Source organism: Cryptotermes secundus, unplaced genomic scaffold, assembly GCF_002891405.2.
Source record: "Cryptotermes secundus unplaced genomic scaffold, Csec_1.0 scaffold83, whole genome shotgun sequence".
In the NCBI taxonomy this organism is placed as follows: domain Eukaryota; kingdom Metazoa; phylum Arthropoda; class Insecta; order Blattodea; family Kalotermitidae; genus Cryptotermes; species Cryptotermes secundus.
This window is the reverse complement of record NW_019719357.1, coordinates 179,421-203,553: the sequence shown is the minus strand read 5'-3', so window position 1 is coordinate 203,553 and position 24,133 is coordinate 179,421. Positions and strand designations below refer to the sequence as shown.

General features: G+C 45.3%; 1 protein-coding gene across 5 annotated transcripts in view; it reads left to right on the top strand.

Moving 5' to 3' along the window:
* The window catches only part of LOC111864377 (protein winged eye), a 425,251-nt gene that overhangs the window by 361,843 nt on the left and 39,275 nt on the right, over positions 1-24,133 (top strand). For 4 of the 5 annotated variants that reach the window (XM_033751485.1, XM_033751482.1, XM_023851592.2 and 1 more), the window contains 5 exons: positions 627-1,079; positions 4,320-4,541; positions 5,433-5,744; positions 9,059-9,256; positions 20,192-20,302. In XM_033751485.1, the coding sequence (XP_033607376.1) occupies positions 627-1,079; positions 4,320-4,541; positions 5,433-5,744; positions 9,059-9,256; positions 20,192-20,302 (1,296 nt within the window). The remainder of the gene's footprint in view (positions 1-626; positions 1,080-4,319; positions 4,542-5,432; positions 5,745-9,058; positions 9,257-20,191; positions 20,303-24,133) is intronic. The other variant, XM_033751481.1, reaches the window with a different exon arrangement.

The window sequence follows — 24,133 nt, the reverse complement described above, 5'->3', positions numbered from 1 at the left end:
TTATTTAAAAACAACGTTTCGGAGACTGGACTCGTGTCTCCGTCCTCAGGCAAAAGCCTACTCAGTTGGGCCCAATCAGTACAGCTAGTCCCTATCTCCTGACCCTGAAAACAACGTTTCGGAGACTGAAATCTGTCTCCGTCCTCAAGTTAAAGCGTACTCAATTTGGACCTCATCGATGGAGCTAGCCCGGAGACAGGGACTTGCTCTATGGAAGTGGCTTTCAGCTCAGAACGGAGACAGAAACCCTGTCTCCAAAATGTCGTTTTTAATTAAAAAGCAGGACAGTGCATAATGTCCAAAGAATCAGTAGTTTTATTAACATACCATCATTACAAACTTTTAGAGCTCACCCATAAAGTTATTTATCTCTTTCCGTTATTATGAATGGATGTAACACATGGACCATTGGCTTATCTGTATTTGCGCTATGAATTAATATATCAAGCTTACAGTCTTCTAGGATCACATCGTATTTATGCGTACCTTTCGGATTAACTTACTGACTCCATCCCTGAAGATGGTGGCAGCAGTATCCTTCGAAACACAGGTTCTACGCGACGTTACATCCCATAAGATCTCAGTGACAACCTCATATCTCACGTTGTCTTATTTTCTTTTCGCAGTTGCTGATTCGCTGTTCTCTTCCGGGTATACCTTCGGTGGACCTACTCCCCCACCCCCACCTGCTGCAGCGCCACCATTTTCACCGGTTAGCCCCCTCGTTGAGCGGGGTATAACTCAGCTAGAACTTATGGCCAAAGGCTTTAACAACAATAACAATACCAACACAAACAATAACAATATCAACAGTAACTTAAATGGCGGTGTTAATGATTCGAGTACAACTAGCGTTCCTGTCGGGAATAATAAGAAAGTGGAAAACAAGAGACGATCTGAATGTGCGTTGTATCAAGAAACAGTTGAGCGGCGGTCGCAACAGTCGGCGAATGGGACCGGAAACAAGAGGAGGTGGGAGCGCGATAACGGACATGGGCTTCATACGCCCCCTGCTGTGAAGAGTGAGGTTACAAGCAGGCCGAGCTGTGGCTGTCGCAGTAGTGCCTCCGTCACCACAAGTAAGTAGTACACATCTTCACGTACAGATGGTGCTGTACGACTATTATTAGTGACTGATTCTCTTTTAATTTGCAGGATCTGAGGGTCTTGCAGCGGTGGTTATCATCTGGAATATAGTGCGGTGTGACAACCTACGTTTTGGAGGAACTTGTCGCCTCCATCTTCAGGGTCGAAAAATGACCCAAGTAAGAAACCAGCTTCAAACAGGTAGCAATCAGAGCTCTGCTTGTTGTCTTTAAAAAAAAATTATTCCAGAGCTGACCGGCTGTGACTGCTTCATGATGGTTTCTCTCTTGGCTGATTCTTCGTCCCTGAAGATGGAGGCAATATTTTCATCCGAAACGTCGGTTGAATTTCAACGCACCATACGGTGTTATATTCTAGAAGATATAACTCTTGTTCCTTTTGTTAGTTCTTGGAACTTTTCGCCGTCCAAAGCTATTAGAAGTGTTTTAGATCGAAACGGTAATCTTAAAGCATAAGAATGATGTCGGGAAAGAACTGTTTATTTACGACGCATAAAAATAAATACTCTTACCATGGAAAATATGATTTAACCCAGCTCATAACATCTGAACCCAAGCGACTATCTATTTTTTTATTGCTAGTGGGGTGGGACTAAGTCCCTTGTACTGCGGCCACTTCTGGCCTATTGTACCAGCCCCAGATGATAGGTGAGGGTGATTGTGGAGGAATTGGTGGAATGAAGATTGGCAGGGGAAACCGAAGTATTCGGAGAAAACTGTCCCAGCGCCACTTTGTCCACCACAGATCCCACTTGAGCAGACCCGGGCTTAAACCCGGGCCGCCGCGGTGGGAACCCAACGACTAACCTCTTGAGCTATGGCGCGGCCCTTAAAGCGGACATCTAACTCACCAACAAATTTTTCACTCCCCTGCACTGCACCAACTCAATAATTGTCCTGTTTATAACATCTCGGCACACACACACACAGAAAACACCGTTCCTTTGTTGCTTATCGCAGAGAACACCGTTTTCCAGTCAGTCCATTGGTTGATATTAGAAATCTATTGCCTAGCAACTGGCGTCGTTTCGGACTCATTACTTAGCAACGGTTTTGCGTGCTACAGTACAGGGTGATTCAGAAATANTTCTGAATCACTCCGTATATTATGAACCACCATGAAAATCTAAAATAAGTAATTTTATGGAAGTCTGTTTCCGCCAAAATCTCGTATTTCTGAGTTCATTCATTTCTGTACCGTGTGGCAGTGATGCAGGGCTGTAGATGGTTCCATAATTTCCAAACGGAAGACGTTTGCATGTGTATCTTGTTGAATGTATGTTCGCTGCAATCAAAACAGAACATCATGATAGTCTTTTGTTGTCTCAAACTCGTATGAACGGTGGACCTTCTATATCCAGTCGTTTTTTTAAAGTAATTCGTATTTTCCATTCATTCATAATCGTCTTTATTATCTACGGTAAACCCGAAAAAAAATTCCGTAGATATGGGTATACTTCATTACACAATACAAATAAAATATAAAGGGGTAGGGGGTTGGTATCCCGTGGGATTGAGGGAACGCTTCATTTCCCAGTTTCGATCTGTCGTACTCAGTGTAATTAACTAACTGAATATTTAATTTTGTTTTTTAGTCTGTACACTGAATCCGTCCCGCTGTCTCTTTCATATTCCTGATGGATAGCAGTGGAACCAACACCCCACACCCCACCCCCCACCCCATAACGTTTATCAATAATCTCCACACAAATAGGTTTGTCATGAGATTGTACCATCCCTTGATTAGGAACGTCACAGGCAAATTGAAATTCCCTAGTTTGAATCAGATTCTGGAACAAAGTATTGGTAAGGGTGTAGTGTACGTGACGAGGGGGTTGCTGGTGAAAGAAGAAATGTTAAAAAAATATATATTTTCTATTAACTACGTTAATTAACCGAGTTATTTGTTGTGAGTTTGAGGAAATGGATGTTATTTCCGTTGTCTAGCGAACCTTCGGGAGTCTTTATCATGTACATTCCGGTTACACCCTGCTCTCCCTGCAAACACCCCTCAGTATCATCCCCAAAAACACTCAGACACAAGCGTCCTCTGTTATGGTTGATCAGAAATTCATATTGTTTCGATTTCTGTGGGTATTTGGGAGTAGGACGGGTGGAGGGGAGGATGGTTTTGTATTCTGATCCGAATTCTCGTTCTGTTGCGTGTCTGAGGCTTATCAATAATTAATTTTTGTTTTTGGTCCCCTCTCCCACCCGCCCACGCGGTTTCCAGTCTGTACGCCCTCACTTGAAACATGTACATCATTGAGTGTGGAGACCACGTGTGTGTTATCGTATATAATTTTTGGAACTGCGGGCGATTCTGGACGCAACAGCAGTGGTTTAAGCTTCGTGATAATTCGTAATGTATTTCTGAATTCTCCTACCACCGAATGATTCTTCTATGCACGGCTTGTTGTATAGTCTAACAGTAACCATGGAAAATGTCACGGGAACGTGTCTTGTACTGCATTGGACTATAGGAATCTGCCTTTGTAGCAACATGTGTTAATTCCGCTGCGAGCCGTTGTCTAGCAGTGGATTACTCCGGGTCTGTTCTTTGCAGCGGGAACGTGCTTACCGAAACGTTGTCCTTTTTTTCCCCTTCTTTCTTTTCGATCCAACTTTGGAGCATAGGGCTGATTTCTCAGTTTCATGATCATTTTACAGACGGTAGGACTCCTTGGACGGGTGATCAGCTCGTCGCAAGGCTTCTACCTAAACACAGGACAACACAAACACAAAACTAAACTCATACACACACCAAACATTCATACCCTGAGTAGTGGGATTCGAACCAATGATGCCGTCTTCCGAGAGAGCGAAGACAGTACATGCCTTAGACCGCTTGGCTACCGTGGAACCGTTGTCTAGCAATCGTATTCGTCACAGTATTGTCACAGATGTGAAAAGGATGAAAAGATCAGGTTGCATCGTCTTTGATATGAAAAATATAAGCATTTTTGGAATGAAATACAGGCTATTTTCGCAAAAAAAAAAAGAGTGTATTTTGTGTGTGCAGTATATACCACGTATAATTCCAAGTACCCGTTAGCTTGTAATTCGACATTCCAAAACAGTTCCACACAATCCCTTTTAATCCTATATTCTGTGCGTTTCAATTCATCGAAACTATTCATCTGAATAATAACTTGTCCTGCTTATTATTGCGTTTTAAGCTTATCGATAATTAAAAACATTTCCTTTGCATAGGTTCCCCCTCCCAATTGGTTGTACGGAATGGCAGTAGTCAACACACAAATGGCGCCATGGCGAGTTCTGACAACAATGGCGTAACTTCATTTCCGTTACAACAATGCAGCGAGCGTAAACATGAACATCCAGAGCACTCTAGCGGAGAACGGAAGAAACACGATTCGCTCATAGCCTCCTCTGGTGGTTGCAGTAGGACCAATCCTGTCTCATTACGGAATGGTAAGATTTCAAAACGTTTGGGACGTGTCACAGAATTACTGCGTTTTTGGACTTTTTCCATCGTCCGGAATTCTAGGTAATAGAGGACACGACGTTTCGGAAACTGGATCCCGTTTCCGTTTTCAGGTGAGAAAGGAAGACACCTACTCAGTTGGACCCCCTTAAAAAGCTAATTTCAACCAGTGATTAAGATTAGGTCGTTCTAACGGGCCAAACTGAGTAGGTGTATCTTGCCCCATCCACCTGAGGACAGAGACAGATCCAGTCTCCGAAACCTTGTGGTTTTTGTCTTATACATACCAGAGGATGGATAGAGTCCAAAATAAACCTTATAGTTCTGTACAGCATACACCATCGTCAGAATCCTGTAAAGTACAGACTACTTTAACACGTATTTTCCCTTCAGAATCTGAATATAATGACATTATATTACAACTGAATCTGTATATGAACATTGTGTCTTTTTTTTCCCGAAATTGTACAACGCTGAGATCAAAATTTTACCATTTAAGGTACAATTTAGATAAACAGAAACATTTACACCCTTATATGATTTTCATGAATCCTTTTTTGTTTTTAGTTGGGGGTTTTACCTGTAGTTTGAAGTAGGCTTTTCTTCACTAGGACTACGCTCTAACCAATGTTCTCGGTAGTGCTGATGTCGTTAAATAACCACCCCACTGCACGTAGTTAAAAAAAATATTTTTCTTAAAACCAAGGACAGAAATGCTAAGTTGTCAAATTTGTACCGCATTTCAATATCGCGGTATATTATCAATATAAATACATATTTATAATGAACAACTATCCACGTTTGCAATGTTTTGTGCGTATGTTTAATGACGCTGGCAAACACTGGCTTACACTACAACCTCCTTGGACTGAATTCAGGCGGAAGTAGCAATTCTGTTTCGGACTGGCCGAATGGCGGTCTGCTACAGATCAAGAAGGAGCCAGTGAGCAGTTCTGGGGGGAGTTCGACCCCATGTCTGCAGGTTGCCGAGGTCACAACCAGTATCCGACCCCAGCAACAGAATGTAGTGAGTACCGCATCCGGGATATCAGCGCAGCCCCCTATGGCGGCTATTGTGAAACTGGAGGCAGCGCCATGTTCCACATCTCCATGTAATGGCGGTGTCAACAGTACTTCAGCAAATGGCGGCGTTCCCAAGTCAATGCAACATCTCTCTACCAGTAGCAGTGGTAAGTGGAACTCATGTTTGCGATTTATGTAAGAAATTAAATTACCTTATTAATGATGTAATGTGGTGCATATGTTCAGAAATCTTTTGTGTGAGGTTATTAGGACAATACAAGAACATAAAGCAATTTGAATAAATCTTCATTATGTTCTTCTTCCAACTTGTGCAAGGCTTGTGTGGCGTTTATCTCGGATGTGACTGTAATAGTTGGTGTGAGGTCAGTCCTCTGTGTGGAGGCTGGTTCGAATACCTCCACCATATCCCTGCGAGTCCTAGGGGGAGACGAAAAGGGAACCTAATGCCTGGGGGTATAACCGGGCCACCCTCTTCCTCGGGAGTATATATATATATATATATACTCCCGAGGAAGAGGAAGAGTATATATATACACACACACACACACACACACACATATACGGGGACCTGGACCACCAGGTTGGGAATCTCGAATCTGAGACAGAAAATGTGGTCATGGGTCCCGCGTGACTTGGACCTGAGAATGACTGCGCTGGCGAGGACCAACAGCAATTGTGTACTACAGACCCATCCTCTCGTTAGAGAGGATGTTACATGAGGGCTATGACAGGAAGTGTTCAGTTGGAAAAAAAATTACTGGTCGTGAGTCTCAAGGGGCTTGCCGCCAAGAACTGATTGTCTGTAAACCGCCAGGGTTAAAGTGACTCTGTAATATCTGTCCCACAATGTAACTCAGTTCCATGTTGAACAATGATCCAGAAGAAAGCAGCTGGTAGCTAAGTCGGTTAGACACTGACGTGAGAGCCATGGGTTTATTCACAGGGGCTTCATGTGAGATTCGTAATGGAGAAAGTTGTCTGGTCTCGCTCGGCTGATCATGCCTGTCATCACCCCTCAAAGGTGTATGAGAGCCTTTACCAGGCAGCACCTTATCACATCTGTCTTTTGAGTTGCGGGCACTATCCATGTCTGGCAGTTTCCTCACCACACGAGCTTTCTCATTGTGATCGCCAGCAGGACGAGAACATAGGGAAAGCCATCCAGTTAGTCCCTATAAGATACGGAACATTAAGCCCATAGCGACGTGTAGATCGTGTGTGTGTGTGTGTGAACTGACATTTCGGAGGAACGTATCGCCTCCATCTTCAGGGTAGAAAAACCCACGAGCGAGGAACCAGCGTGAGCAGATGGAGACCAATATTCCGTATCCCAGTGAGTGAAATGATGGCTGTGATATGGATGACCAGGGTTTGATATACCGCGAGGGTAAATATGTTTTATCTTCACTCGGATTTGTGCCTACCCAGTCTCCTCACCGAAGGATTTTCACGAAAATACATAACAAAGTAGAAAACCTCCCATCACAATGCCTGCATTGTGTAAGGCTTGAAATGTCTTCGCCTGCTCAAACACTGGGATCGTGTGTTCGAATCCCAGTCGATGAACAGATGTGTGTCCGCGTTTATGTTTTCCTGTGTAGGCAGCGGCCTTGCAACAGGGCTGATCCCCCATCCAAGGAAACATGCCAAAGAGCCTAATGAGAACCAGAAGAAGCAGAAAAGTGGATTATCACTTTAGAATTGTTATCAAATTTAAGGCAGGAAGGGATGAAGGAATAATGTTACTATTTCATGAGATGAATTTAGATATACATGTCTTGGGAGGATCTGGAGTGGATGGAACCGGCTGCGGATCATGATCTTGTTGTTAGCTGCAGTAGATCTTCTGGTTCTGCAGGGTCTAGCAGAGAGCCCGCAGTTCAACTAGTACCGATTGTCTGTGCCCATATATGGTAGGTGCTTGGTTCAAATCTTTGCCGGTACACCAGATAGTTCAGTGAGAGGTTTCGTGGCCTTTCACACTCACTTCAGGCAAAGTACAGGTGTAGTGCCTCGAATAGGCCAAAGCCGTTTCCTTCCAGAACCTCTCCAACTCGTCATCGCTCGTCACTGTATGCTGACCTCAGCGTGAAATAGCCCACAAGAAAAAGTACTCAACTTTTGGCGTCTTTTTAGACGTCTGGTATCACGGTTATGAACAAGCGACATGGTGCAATGGTTCTTCCGGGTGGACACTTGTTTCTTCATCGTCTATCGGCGATGTCTCGACAGCGCGTGAAGCCTGTCGGTCTTACGGTGCTCGCATCCCACAAAGCAGAACACTTGGTATTCGTGTACGCACTGTCTTCTGTATTGACGAGATTTGAAACTGAATTCTACATAAGTGACGTGCAGAACGCGGTCTAGAATTTGTTCATATATTCCAGTTTTCGGAAACCACCTATACATTTATGGGTCCCCTTGCGTCCTGATTTCACAAACTGTGTATTGCGACCCCCTGGATTACAGAGGGTCGCGAATCATTGTAGTTTGGGTCGCCGATACATCAAGAATTCAAAATCGTATCCGAGTAGAGTTCTGACAAATCAGTAACCCGGGAAGATTTGAATGAATGAATGAATGTATGAGGGGTAGGCCTTCTCAGCCCTGCAACAGTGTGCACAACTGCACTTTCCGTGACTGTACAGGAACATTTTATGGCGTACTGCACATGTAGAGAGGCTGTAAAGCTATTTAGGTTCGTGCTGTCACCGTACAGTCTGATAGGGACCTGCAACAGTGTGCAGAACTGCACTTTTCGTGACTGTACAGGAACATTTTATAGCTTACTGTAGGTGTAGAGAGGCTGTAAAGCTATTTAGGTTCCTGCTGTCACCGTACAGCCTGGTAGGGACCTGCAACAGTGTGCAGAACTGCACTTTTCGTGGCTTTACAGGAACATTTTATAGCTTACTGCAGGTGTAGAGAGGCTGTAAAGCTATTTAGGTTCCTGCTGTCACCGTACAGCCTGGTAGGGACCTGCAACAGTGTGCAGAACTGCACTTTTCGTGGCTTTACAGGAACATTTTATAGCTTACTGCAGGTGTAGAGAGGCTGTAAAGCTATTTAGGTTCCTGCTGTCACCGTACAGCCTGGTAGGGACCTGCAACAGTGTGCAGAACTGCACTTTTCGTGACTGTACGGGAACATTTTATAGCTTACTGTAGCTGCAGAGAGGCTGTAAAGCTATTTAGTTTCCTGCTGTCACCGTACAGCCTGATAGGGACCTGCAACAGTGCGCAGAACTGCACTTTTCGTGACTGTACAGGAACATTTTATAGCTTACTGTAGGTGTAGAGAGGCTGTAAAGCTATTTCCGTTCCTGCTGTCACCGTACAGTCTGATAGTATGCAGAAGCGATCTGCAGTGATAAGGGGGCCCACGGTATCACAATACATGAGAGCACAGTTTACTCTGTTGTGCTGTCACCAAGTGGCAATGTTGTGGTGTGTCCATCCAGCCATCCCCGTGGGTATCGCCGTCGCAAGGCAGCGGCTGCAGGACCACATGCCGGCGTCGGGCACCAAACCAGACATGAAGCCCCCACAAGCGGCTACATGCAGACAACAGAAGCCGCTCGCCCCTGCGCCCCCAGAACCCCAGTGCAGTGTCGCAGATCTCGTAGCAGCCCCAGCACCTCCGTCTCTCTCTGCAATGGGTAAGTTGAACGCCATTTGTGTGTGTGTGTTCGATAGGCTTTTCGAAACAGCTTGCATCTGAGCCATATCGGCTTGTATGTTCTGAAGAGGTTTATGCAGGCGTTCCTGCCTTCTTGACTGACCGACTGGTAAAAGCGCAGTCAGTTTCAACAGAATAGTCTAGTGGCAGGGCCGCTCGATGTATATTTAAGAGGCCCTCGATTTGCTTTACGGTCGAGACACCGAGTGTCGTTCCTAAGGTTTTTTCGTCTTTTTCTTCAGTTTTTCCTTACAAATATACCGGGTTACTACCTCTGTTATGTCATGTATGGTTTCCTTCCAAGTCATCCCATAATTCTACTCTATAATGACAGAGGCCTAAAATGAATCGTAAATGAAACGTTTTTGCAAGTGACCGATAGGGGAGACCGGGACTGGTTGACACAAAATTTAATCTTTCGTGGTTTATTTTGTAACATACAGAGATATTTTAAAGCGAAAGGTGCAGTAGAATTCCATACTCATTACGAACGGATGTGCGTGTATCTCTCAACAATATACAGTGTTAACGCTACTTGGACGAAGTCTGTAATGTTTGTTATGCTTGTTTGCCATTTGTCAGTTAGTGTATGAATATATATGAAGTATCCGTTGCGCACACTAAAATATTCTGCGGAGTCTTGAAACAATGAAGAAAGAGTTTTATTTTAATTCACAGTTATTTGTTATGTGGAACAATTCTGGCTGTCTGTACCTTGCAGCCTTTCTGGATATACATTTATAATTTACAGATACACAAACATTTTATGTTCCAGATTCACGTAAATGAACTACATACCTGTGTCACTTTTTTGGACATAATGTTTCAATGTTACATGCAGGAACTTAACACAGGATGTGTTAGATAGTGGAGCATCGTTTTCCTTGTGGAGAATCTAGGAACCCAATACAGACTTACGAAAGTGGTAACGGCACGGCACATTCTGGCGCTTGCATTGATCACCATTGACATTTAAGAACGGAAATTTAATGCAATGACATAGAACGCACAGTTAGCCCCGGTCTCCCCTTCTGTATCTTTCTCACGCAATGCAGTGCAAATCTTAATTGTTATTAACACGTCTGGAAATGGTTGTGGCCTATTACTGTATAGATATGAACCGTTTCTTTTAACACAAAGACATAATCTTTGGCATTCAGCCCTTTTAGTGTTTGTTATCCATTAAAGCGTTCCACACGCGTTAGTCGGTCATCTGACTCGCATTCTTAATTCTGTGTGCTTCAGATATTTATTTTCATGTAAAATATACCCGGCTTTGTAATATGCATTTCTTCTATGTGCATTATAAATCCACCACGAAAACAGACATCTCCACAGGTAGTTTCAATACGTGGGACTGTCAGCAAGTAGGTCACAAATGGATATGAAACGTAAAAGTAAAAGCAAAGCTATCCCTGTAACAGGCGGTGGAGGCCCATAGGGTTGTGAGACGTCGAGGCTCCCACATTTCCTAGACAGTATGTTCATATATGGCGGTGAAGTTAAGTAAAGCTATCCCTGTAACAGGTCTTGGAGGTTCGTAGGGTTGTGAGACGTCGAGGCTTCCACATTTTCTAGACAATCGGCTCACAGATGGCGGTGAGGTCAGCCGTACGCGTCGGCCACACTTTACCCCCAAGAAGATTCCTGGTACTCATTTCTGTCAGAGGCTGAGTCGACCACAGGGCCATAGTGCGGCTGGAAGGATTAGGTAAATTGAAAAAATTCAATGACCTCATCGGGTTCGATAGCGCGACCTTCCGGCTTGTGCCTCAACCAACTACGCTACCGCGTGCCCCCCGGATATGAAACGTAAAATGTGATATTCGAACCACGAAGAAACTTGCATTTCTCGACATATCCTGCACCAACATCGATGCACTTGCTGCATCATTTGCCAGTGCATCGAAATCCGCAGCGTAGAAGTTTTTGCTTCTGTCGTAATATCAACAGGGGCGGCCTGGTCGGTCATAATCTGCTACTCTCGGACGTCCTTGAGAGAATTTCTGAACCCAGTTGTGAACCGTATTACGTTACAAACACTTCCCACCTTCAACAAGAAATTTTTTATATGAATATTTTTTGAATTGAGTTCGTTTTGCGTACAAAAAACGTACCCGAGAACGGTGCCCTTCCGCAGTACACTCTTTAAACACGGTCGCCATTTTGACTACCGAAACAAGCCTCTGAACATGCGCACGCGCGTCTGTTACCTAGACTATCATGAAGCTGGACTGTGCTGCTACCTAGAGTTACACATAGGAAACGTATTACGTCCATTACAGCTGTTTTATTTCCATTTGTGACATATTTACTGACTCTCCCTCGTGGTTGGCCATAGATCAGGCGATTAGTCGCCATGTTCTCACTGCGCCGAACCAAGTTTGATCCCCGATCAGGTCGTTTGAGTTTTGTGGAGCACAATGTCACGGGGACGCGTTTTCATCGGGTACTTCCGTTTCCTCTGCTAATTCTCATTCTACCAAGAGTTCCACGCTATACATTATCGGTAGTAACAGCGTCGTTAAATAACCAACCAGCGTTTCTTCCATAGATGTTTCCCTCAGCTGTAGAAGTCAATCGTAGAGCCCTTCGTTATGAAATGGAGCCTGTAAGAACGCAACTTGCTACACACGACCACTTACATCTAGCTAATGTCGTGTTGTAGTGTGAAATAAGTTTAAGTTATTTGGAGCCACATCCTTAACTCCCTCAAGGAAATGAAGGAAAAGGAAGCAGAAATACCAAGAAAACTCTTACCTATTACATTTTCTTTACATTTTCTTTAAACTGTTAATAGCGAATTCCCCACAAGAGGGAACTTCCAAAGTATTTATTCCATCATAAAGACAAACATTCGTTACCATCAGATGACCGGTTTTATTTGGATATCACGTTCTGATGGTCTTTACTATAAAGAGGCTTTGCTGGGTTGTAACGCAGTGTAGTTCGGAAGACTAAACTGCTTCCATCTTCAGGGTCGAAGGGTAATCTAATCACGTGACTAGCTGAAGCAGCGGGAAGTATAGATGATGGCTTGATTCGTGTTTCTGCTTGCTGACTTGCTCTCCAACCGTGATGACACAGGCGATGTAACCTCTGGGCACAGACCACATAGAAAACACCGTTCTTCTATTGTTTACTTGCGTATTCGTTGCTGCGGGAACGTGTTTACCGAGATTTTGTCCAGAAACGTTCGTTGGTTATTCGATCATTTCTCATGTCCTTACACGAGATGCAAATTGCATTGATGTTAACGGTGTAGTTTTTGTAGGGAAACTGTACCAACTTTGTCACTTGAACATAAAATACCGGAGTTAGAAACAGTACGTAATATCTTTCTTATCAACAGCTTTGGAACTGTACAGTGAAATGGCTCCATCTCGGAAACCGTTCGGAATGGGACACATGTACTTATACATTTTTTGCTTTGAATGAACCATACTGTGACCACCTAGAATATTTACCTTTTCTCCTGGAACATCCTGTATGTACCGGTATCTTATATGTAGGAAGAGACTTAGTACAGTGTATGGAGATTTCTTGTTTTTATAGCAACGCGATACTAATTTTTTGTTTCCATTTTTTGTGTTTGTTTCTTTGCTATTTTATTTGTTCTCCTTTATTCCTCTTGTTTTATTGTTTAGGGTAAGTGGTCACAATAGCGTAACCCATATAACGAAATGATATTGGAGCTAGTCAGTGGACCGTGTGGCATGTAGATTACGAAATTAAATAAGTCACATTTAACGACTCCACAGGAAACTTGGTGTTAACTTTTTAGTTTACAGTATTAAGGAAAATTGTTGTATATTAATACGTGTATCTATATCTGTACAGTCTTTGTAAAGCAGTTATTGAAACATGACGAAATCATGATAGGAAGTGAAGCGTTTTGATTGTATCAAAATTAGAAGTGTTGATGATAGTGACGACCGCCCGTGTGGTCTAGTGGTCAGAGTTCCTTGCTACAGATCTAAAGGTCAGGTTTCGATTCTCGCCCTACCACATTTTCTGAGAATTAGTGGGTCTGGAACGAGGTCCACTCAGCCTCGTGAGGATAATTGAGGTACTTTAAAAAAAACAGCGGCTCCGGTCTAGAAAACCGTAATTAAATGTCGTGGGGATTCGTTGCGCTGACCACGCGACACCCTCTAACCGCAAAAGTTGGTACTACGCCGAAAAGCGGTGGTCGCTCGGTCCGTGTAGTTCGCTTGCGGACTAAAACCACGGAGTTTGTTCTTGTTTGTTGATAGTGACAGATCTAAATATTTATAATGGAATGAAACGCGGATTAAATTCGGAGAGAGCGTGCTAATGTTTCAGTTCATAGTCTTCTTGTCGGATAGTCTCTCTTGAAATACTATATTCTTCCGCGTCCTTGCTAGGTTTGAGTACTTATCACCCTTTCGTGTCGTTTCATATTTCCGTGGCCTTTGCCAAGCCTCTTTGCCCTCTTGGTGTATATTCCATTGCTGTTCTCGGTAGCCGTTGCGTATGTTTCATTTTTTACCGTAAAGCAGTTTTCCCTGTGCTTAATTAAGCACTACAACATGAAGGTGTATGAGGGCAGTAGACCTACGCATTTTTAACCTCGGCTTGAGTGGTCAGCTTGACGCCTCGGCCGCTCTACTCTCAGGGAAAGAGCCCTCTGTACCCACTGGGTAGGAGGCTCAGTGGGCCCCAGAACACGTCTGGACGCTGTGGAGTAGAGGAGGATTTCTTGACCTTGCCGGAAATAGAATTTAGACTCCTCGGTGTGATGGCCGTAGCTAACCCAGCTGGCGTCTATCTCACAGTATTTCCAAGTTTCGTGGCTCTTAATGTCTTCCCCGAAGTTACTGTGATTGTTTTCCTTTGGGACACGGTCTCTTCTCGGCGCTCCAGTTAATGGCCCAAGGAATCTCGTAGTTCCGCCTCAGTACGCCGTTCCTTCGCGTTCCCAGAGGCCAGCATCCGCCGTGTTCAGTAGTGTGGATGTCGACTCAGCATCAGAAATGAGTACCAAGGATCATCCTGGGGGGTAAAGGGCGACCGGCGCGTAAGTCTGACAGCCTCAACGACGTCTGTGAGCCAACTGTCTAGAAAATGTGGGAGCCTCGACGTCTCACAACCCTGTGGGCCTCCGCCGCGTGTTACAGGGACAGCTTTACCTTTTTTATGTCAAATTATGCCGGTGATAGGTCAGGTGCACCGTAAACATGAGATTAGAGCTCTGATAGCCTAGAATGTGAGCGTATAAAGAGCAGATCTTCTGGAATGTGACACTATATAGTTGTATAAACATGTACCGACGTTTCGGTGGAACGTAATCTCCCACCCCATATTCCCCACATTTTTTAATCTGTTTTCTTTTCTGAAGTTAGAATTCTGTGTGGGTCCTGGTATTTTGAATGGATTCCTTATAGTAGAAGTTTCCGGTGTCATGTCGTTAGCTTCACACCCAACCCCCAACCTCTATGGTCAGGGACATCATTTCGGACTGACACCAACTGTGTGTCCTGGCATCGGTGCTCTACTAGGAGGTTAAGCTCCCGCCAGCATAGTTGTCAAGATCATTGGGGCACGCAAACCTCTCAACGATAAGGTGTTAGTTCTCTGTTAGTTTCTTCAAATAGTTTCATGCGACCGTTTCATCATATCCATATTCAAGTTGTACCCATAGTCCAGTCGGTAAAATGACATCATACGAGCTCGACAGAGTTGTGACACAGAAAAATATGATAATGGGCCCGCTGGGCCTGACCAAAAGTGAGTGTGCTGGCGAAGACCAGCAGCAGTTTACGCGAAACCGAAATTAACAGGCGGAGTTCGATTATGTTGAGGTTTAGGGCTCATTCAGTTTCTTAATTAGTGGGCGCCCGTGCCCTGTGCCCCCCACCCCCACCCTGGAGGCGATACAGTCGGATCGCAGACCTACAAATCACCGTTACGGTTTCATCACCAAACCTCGCAGTTTAACGGGTAGCATCTTCTTTCTTATTCGCTATTCCCGGGTTCATATCGCGGCTCTGAGACCTGCTTTAATGATATTGTCACGTGTTCAGTGACTAGATTCTGGGTTTAGATTGGTAATCGGATTTGGCTCTTGAAACTCTTTAACTGCTAGTAACTAAAGTGCTGTCGCTCTTTCCAGCGTTGGCGTTTGGTAACGGCTACCAATGCCGTAGATTTCTCAGCTTCCGTGTTCCATGGCTTCGGTCTTCGCTGTTGGGCCGTTATGTTACAACTCAGGCGTTTCCTGATTACAGTCTTCTAACAAGGACTATTCCTTAGAACCTTACGGCTCCAGATCTGCACTGTAGTGCTCTGCCGCTGACCTCCTAGGCAGGGCCCATGACCTCCTTCCTCAGATGTCTTATCTACTTCCGGCTGCGTCCGTCTTCTCATTAAACTATTCCGGCTTTCAGGGGACATGCTACGATATATTTTTTTTTCGTGGTTTTCCTCGTACTGTTGAATCAGATTCCGGCAGCGTAAGCTTGCTTTAGGCCATGGCCGATTTGTTCCTCTTATTTCCAGTCACATAATCTTAGAGCGAGTGAAGGAAGCCACAAACAAAGAGAAGTGTTTGCTGTTAACGAGCTGCAGATGTTCACTTCCTCTGGAATATCTCGAAACGTCAAAGGGAAGCGGAGAAGATACGGTCGCTTTTCAGTCAGTCTGAATGTAGGGGGCTCTGTCTGTAGAGAAATTAGCCCACGAATAATCACAGGCGCATGTTCACAAAGGAGTTTGTACCGAACGCTAGCTAATATCTCGGCCATTCCGTATAAATCGTTGGAAGAGTCAAGAATATCCGTGGTTTTAGGGGTGCCGCACACCAACTGCGTCAAGACATGCATCAAGACATGAGACAAAACACGCAGTCTCGCTTCACACGTGATTCGTCAGCATCATGACTCAGACCGGTGCGCGGCGGTTTTCGTAATCTCATTCGTTTCAACTGTGCTCCTTTCTTTGCTTCATGTCGCAGACATCGTGTCTTGACGAATGCCGGTGTGCGGCCTACCTTAGAGTTCCTTCCGTTTAGATACTGACCTGGAGTTCGTAGAGGATGTGTAAGTGCTTAATTAAGGCCGCGCCATAGCTCAAGAGCGGTTAGTCGCTGGCTTCCTACCGCGGCTGCCCGGGTTCGATCCCGGGTCTGATCAAGTGGGATTTGTGTTGGACAAATTGGCGATGGGGCAGGTTTTCTCCGAGTACTTCGGTTTCCCCTGCCAATCTTCATTCCACGAATTGCTCCACAATCACCCTCACCTATCATCTGGGGCTTGTACAATAGGCCAGAAGTGGGCGCGGTACAAGGGACTTAGTCCCACTTCACTAGCATTTAAAAAAAGGCTTAATTTAGCATCTCGCCGTGAAGATGTAAGGCGTGGGGCTGCGCATATTGGGGCACTAGATTAATGAGAGTGTTCAGCTTCACTTTCCGGCCGCTTTACCTCCTGGGTAGACCCTAGAACAGATTCAGATGCTGTGGAGCAGAGACATATCTGTTTCGACCCTGCCAGGAATAGAACCCCGATATACCGACCATGATAGGCCTGAGGGCCCAATACTGATCTAGGTGACTCGAGATGTAAAATTTATGGGTTGTTCTCAAGAGGTTCTGGTTCGAATCTCGGTCGGAGCGTGGAGTTTGTAAATAGATTGTACGTGGGGTTTGTCTGTTTTTATTTCAGGGTGAAATGTCAAGATGGCGAGCCTGCGCCAGTTAATGCCACGGTCATGTTCACCAGAGCATACCATTTGATGTTAGACCCATTAGTTTGAGCTAGCATCATTAAATGATCCATAATTTGATGTATGAAATTTAGTTTTTAGTGTTGGCCCCTCTGTAAAAATGTGAAGTTGGCCCTGTGCCTAATTCCTTAAGCACTGTGCAATGAAGACGTACGCGGCGGTGGTGGTATAGCTCCTCCATTCTTGACCGCGGTACTAGATAGATGCGAGTGGTCAGCGTCACGTTCTGGCCTCTTTTCCCCCCGGGTAGCCTTTGGACATGAGGCAGGGTGGGCTGCAGACCCGGTCTGTACGTCATGGAGAAGAGGAAAACCTTACCATGCCGGCCTTTTTATAATCGCAGGGGCACGCGGCGGCGTAGCCGCACTATGGCCCTGGGGTCCACTCAGCCTCTAACAGAAATGAGTACCAGGAATCTTCCTGGGGATATAGAGCGGCCGGTGCGTAAGACTGACAACCTCACCGCCATCTGTGAGCCGATTGTATAGATAATGTGGGAGCCTCGCCGTCTCACAACCCTATGGGCCTCCTCGGCCTGTTACAGGGGTAGCTTTACCTCTTTTTAACCTTTCTTTATAATCGCCCCGTTAGTGATAACGGTGGCTAAGACGCAGGAGTAATATGGACGGGGCGGTATGAATTCTTCTGAATATATCGACAACCTTAGGACATTCGGGAAAACCGTGGGCCCCATTGGGCATGAAGTAGGGCACAAGTTTGATTTCCCCTTGCAATATTTTTTTTTGTCCACTCCGATGAATATTCCGCGAGTTCCTTGTTAAATGCGCTCCAGGTTTGTGCGAAATCCCGTGTCGGTCTTCATGTTATGCGTCTGGCGTCCTGACTGTAACCAAGTACAGAACATGCCCATATCTACCTACCCGCCTACCTACCTTCTTACCTACTTTCCTGCCTACCTACCTACTTACCTACTTTCCTGCCTACCTACCCGCCTACCTACCTACTTACCTACGTTCCTGCCTACTTACCTACGTACCTACCTATCCGCCTACCTACCTAGCTACTTACCACGTTCCTACCTATCCGCCTACCCAACTACTTACCTACCTATCCGCATACCTACCCACCTACCTACTTACCTACGTTAGTTACCTATCCACCTAGTTACCTACCTCTCTACCTAGTTACTTACCTGCGTGCCTACCTACCTACCTACCACTCGGCACTACAGCCCTCCTCTAGAGCCAGTCTCAACTAATCTCTATTCCTCATTTTCTCTATCCGTTCTTTCGCCTTCCTCTTCTTCAGCTCGTTCTCAACATCGCCTGGCCATCTCATATTCCAAGTTGCCATCGCAGTATCACTGTTCCTTGTCCTTTGCTTAGTCCGTTTCCCGTATGTTCCATGTATCCGAGGCTGGTTGCTAGGTTTCTGAGGTTCTTAGCCTCATGTCCAACCCCCTAACCTGGAGGACTAGGGTATCACTTTGTCTGGACTCTCCCCTTTGACATTTCCGGCATGGGTGACCCTACCGGTAGTTAAACCACCGCCGGCATAGCTCTCCAGGTCACAGAGTCACACAAGCCCCACTACCGCGACAAGGTGGAGACATGCCCATACAATTTCGTAAAACACCTCGAAATTCAACTCCACGCAGTTTGGGAATCGTTACAGACGGACAGACGTGGTAAGGTCAGCTTCACTTTGGGAACGCGCGGAAAAGGGGGCAGTTGGAAGGGGACTGGCATTCATGGTGAAGTTACCTAGGACGGAGTGAACGCCGTATGTCAGCGTATGGGGTCCAAGCTGGAGTTCCAGACCCCACGATTGCTGACCGTGGTTGTTCAGTGTACCTGTTCAGCAGCATAGTGACCGGTTCAGCCGTGAAGTCCCTGAATCACCCCTTCCACCAATCCTGCCCCTCCCCGCAGGTAACTTGGTAATTTGCCGTGGGATTTTGTGTTCCTCACATCTGCGGGTATGATCAGTTCTGGCATATAGTCAATTGGAAGTCAAACCGACGTTTCGGAGGAACATTTGACCTACATCTTATGCTATTTACTTCATATAATTTTTTTCCGTGGCTTGTTCTTCGACACTGTAGGTGAGTGTAACATTTATTTTTCCAGAAACGTGTCTGTTGACCCGCAACGGTGGTATATCCCAGAAGACATTTAATTGCTAGTGGGGTGGGACTAAGTCCCTCCCAGAAGTCTTTGTTTCGTATGTGAGTCAGCCAGTTTTCTCGTACCCGCTGGAAATATCCCCAAAGTAGTCCACAGTCATTCCGTTTAGGATTTATGGCTTTCTGGATATGTCCATCTACTAGTCCATAGGGAGCCGGGATAGCTCAGTCGGTATAACGACTGTCTATGGGCTGGACGACAGAGGGGTCGGAGTTCGAGTCCTAGTATGGTCAAGAATTTTCTCTTCTCCACGTCGTCCATACCGGATGTGGGGTTCACCCAGCCTCCTATCCGAAGTTTATCGGGGGGAAAACAGCCGGGGCGTGAAGCTGACCACTCACTTCTAGCTAGTGCCTAGTTCAAAGAAAATGTGGATCTATACATCAATTCACCCATACACCTTCATGGTGTAGGGCTTAATTAAGCACAGAACAAATTTATTTTATGCTTTATGTAATTCGGTAATGTCTGGTGACGTTTCGGAGGAACTACACGCCGTAACATCCCAGATGATTATAATGTTCACGGCCAAATTATGTTTACGGAATACCAGACTTTAGGTCACTCAAAGAGTGTGCATAGAACTTGAGGATAGGCAATAGACAATATTGAGATGGATTAGACATTGTAGGTAATATTGGCTCATAAGGAACAAGAAGAATGTTGAATGAATATTAATATAGACCTTATAAGATTAGGCCCGTAGAGACGTCGGAATCGTTCGTGTAACTTTCAATAAAAGCGTTCATTTCATCGGAGAAATAATAATAGGGCCCATATTGTTACAAATTCGCAGAGTTGTTCTCAGTCACCCCTCACATGTTCTTAATATTTTCGGCGGCCTATGGCGTATTTCATTTAATTCCTTTTTAATATTATCAAAACAAGAAAATAAAGAATAAAATTGATACCGTGCCTGAGCGGTAGTGAGATGGCCACATTTTGTAGCTCACGCCATTGCTGTTTGCGTAAAACCATTTTGCCTGATTCCTCCATGTTGGTTTTACTTGTTGTTTGTTCAGCAGTACTCCAGTCCCAGTGCGACGAGAGATCGACCAATGGGCTGGCTCCATGGGCGGCGACTGCCAGTCATAACCCCGCCCTTACTCCGCCCACATTATGGCAGTATCCTGGTAAGTACCACCTTCCAACTTCATCCCTCCTGTGAATATATCTCTCCCTTAGGGGGAGGGAATACGTACTACCCCTCAGTCTTTTTTTTGTATTTTTTCTTTTACTTTTGTTTGGAATTCTGTTTGTCATTATAATGAAGTACCGCGTTTTGGGTACAAATAGTTCAAGTTTTGAGCCACCGGGCGGAGCTTACGTCGTCGTCATTGAAAAGAGGACGTATCTAAAATATTATCTAACATGACACGTAATGAAAATTTGATAGTATACTTAGTAATGCTTTCAAAAACATTAATCCGTGTCTTTGTTTCTTTTTTGGTTCCCTTTTAAGAGATTGGATGTATCCCCTATATTGCTTTACTCCTGTTTTCTCTTTTGCCTGTTGCTTTACATTCATTTTCGTGAATCGATTTTGGGTTTGGAAATCTCTATGAAGTTCATATTTGTGTCACGTAGTAATAAGCTTTGATTTAATTTTATCTCATTTGCATTTGCTACGATTTGTACTTTGGCGAGGGTATAATTAATAGTGACGTCATAAGCCAATACGAAAACAGCGAATGAATTGTAGCTACTGAGATCGAGGGATCTTCAGACTTTGGCCCTGAGGAGAGCATTCAGGCTGTAGACGAGACTTAATAGCTCAGTCGGTATAGCGACTAGCTGTCGGCTGGACGGCCGGGGTTCAATTCCCGGCAGTAGCGAGAGATTTTTATCTTCTCCAAAGTGTGCAGACCGGCCCTGGGGCTCGCCCAGCCTCCTATACAATGGGTATGTCGGGTTCTTTCCCCCGGGATAAAGTGGACGGAGCTTTAAGCTGATCTCTCCTCCATTTGCATTGGATGACGCATGTTACAGCCATTTCAAAATATGAATCCGTATTGGAAAACAACTTTAATACCTTAGCACAGTCAGTACACCTGATGATGGCCCAGTAAGGGTCGAAACATGTGTTTTTAAGATTATATTGCCAGTTATCTGTATTTGTACAGGAAATTGTTGTGTTGACGGGTGTAAGAATACTGACTGTCTTCCATTCCCGCTAGCCGGGATAGCCCATATTTTTCTCCACGGCGCCCAAACCGGCTCTGGGGCCCGTCCAGCCTCCTGTCCAATGGATACCTGGGATAAAACTGCCGAGGTTTAGAATGATGAAGCTATACCTCCTTTCCCCCCATACGTCTTTATGGCGTGACAAGCATAAGGACGGACTGAAACGATAGCGCAGTCGGTATGGCGACTGGCTGCGGGCTGGACAACCGACGGCCTGTTACAGGAATAATAATTTTTTAGCTTTGCGATGTTTACCCGCGCAGTTACACCGGACATGCGTGGAAGCCTTGCAGGTACGTCCTTGGGAAAGGCAGAAGGAGCCGAGTGCGGTGATGTTTGTTTAGGCAGAATTCATGTCTATGAGTTTGCGAAAGATTGCTGGACCAATTTTGGGAAATCCAGCGGGAGTGTATCAGTAGGACCCAAGGCCGACTCCAAATTTTTCAGTGGCGCAGAGGAGAACCAGTTTTCCAGTCACAAAATCTTTCTGTGAACTTGCGCTTAAGGCGGGGGCCATAGGAGCGCACGAAGTACGTCCGTTGCAACGAACGTACTTTATGACGGACGTTGCTGAGGACACCACACAGTTGCAGAATGTTGTGCGCCGTTTTTTGTCTGCAATGGAGCCAGATGAAAGCGTAGCATTCGCCTCTCTTGTATATTTCTACAACGGACGTCACGATGTTCGTTACAACGGACGCATTTTGTGCGCTCGTGTGGCCCCAGTCTAAGCCGTTGTTGGATTTGATGTTCTCACAGTTATGATTAAAGGTCTGGTTCGTGACGCTGTGTAGGTCGGAGGAACGCCGGTTTATTCCTGCCTTCTTCTTTAGATTAGTCTTCGAACCTGAAGATGGAAGCAATACGTTCCTCCGAAGTAGGTGGCGGTGCAACCCAGAAGTTCGTACTCCTTACGTTTAAGCTTTTTGGGGCTGTTTTCATTATTGTGCGTTGTACAATATTCATGATAGAAGAATAAACGATATTAAAAGAATGACTTTAATTTTTTGATATTGTTATTTTTCAGTTTATTTTTTGAAAAATCCATGGACCTTGGTGGCGGCAGACCACCCCCCACGTCGGCCATGGTAATGTTTACAGGAAATCGAGATTATACCTATATTAAGAGGAAGAGGTATTTCAGTTGGTGCTCAGTGACGAACTTTTGTTAGTACTGTTATGAATATTCCTCTCGTATAAGATCGCTTGTTTTCTTAGCCGGTTCAGTTCACAGCGTCAATAGGATTATCCTTTACGGTGTACGGTAAAGCGTAAAAGCTATCCTTGTTAACAGGCCGTGGAGGCCCACAGGGTTGTGAGACGTCGAGGCTCCCACATTTTCTCTAGACTATCGGCTCACAGATGGCAGTGAAGTTGTCAGTCTTACTCGCCGGCCGCCCTTTACCCCCAGGAAGATTCCTGGTACTCATTTCTGTTAGAGGTTGAGTCGACCCCAGGGCCATAGTGCGGCTGGAAGGATTAGGTCAGTTGAACAATCCAGTGACCTCATCAGGAATCGAACCCGCCACCTTCCGTCTAGTAGCGTTCTGTGCTGTACCACAGGAACAGAACTTACTTTACAGTCGGAGCGCCGTTTCAGACATCTTAGCAACGCCTGTAGGTTATGCAATTCCTCTAACACGCCTGTCTGTTTACTGTAGGTAAGGATGTGTGGTACATTATGGGTATACCGTGGGTTGGTGGTATTGGAGAACGGGGTCCCTACTAGAATATTTGGCCATCAAGAGGGTTGTTAGGAGTTTGTAAACGAGAGATCTCTACGGGATTTGGTTTTGAAACCTCTCCGAGTCCCGGTGGGCTCACCCAGCCTTCTATCCAATGGGTACGGGGGTAAGGCGGCCGGGTCATGAAGCTGACCACACCTCCAACTAGTGCCGAGGCCCAAAAAATGTGGCTCTGTACATCCACTCCGCCATACGCCTTCATGGCGTAGTGTTTAATTAGTTAAGCACAGGGACAACTTTACCTTTACGCCTCCTACCGGCGTCCTAACAGAGAATTCCATGTGATGAGATGTAATTCGGTTTAATTTTGTCAAGTACTAACGCTCCTCGAAACGTTAGTAGTTATCAACCCGACTAAACGGTGTCAGTTCAGCAATTTTTCATAGTCTGAATCTCATGTCGCAGTCTTGTATATCGCCCACGCGAAAGACAGAGGTGCTGGGAAGTACATTGTGCACTATGGCCCTGGGGTCGACTCACCCTCTAACAGAAATGAGCACCAGGAATCTTCCTGGGGGTAAAGGGCGGCCTTCTGGCGCGTAAAGCTGACAGCCTCACCTCCATCTGTGAGCCGATTGTCTAGAGAAAATGTGTGAGCTTCGACGTCTCACAGCCGTATGGGCCTCCACGTCCTGTTACAGGGATAACTTTACTTAACAGCCATGTGAGCCGATTGTCTAGAAAATGTGGGAGCCTCGACGTCTTACAACCCTATGGGCTTCCACGGCCTGTCACAGGGATAGCTTTACTTAACCTCACCGCCACTTTCTGTCAGTTACAGATGAGAAGATCTTAACAGATTTTCGTGATATTAAGGAGTATGACGAAATTTTTCCCACCCATTTCAATTATTGTTCAAAATATATTTCATGCCCCCTCGTTGGTGTTTCCACCTCATTGTGGTGAGGGGGTTTGAGTATGCCAAGGACCCTGAGAGCTATACCAGCGGTAGCGTAGCTACTGGCAGGGCCTCCCTTGCTGGACAGGTCAAAGGGTAGGCATCAGACGAAGAGACACACCAAAAACTGATGCCGG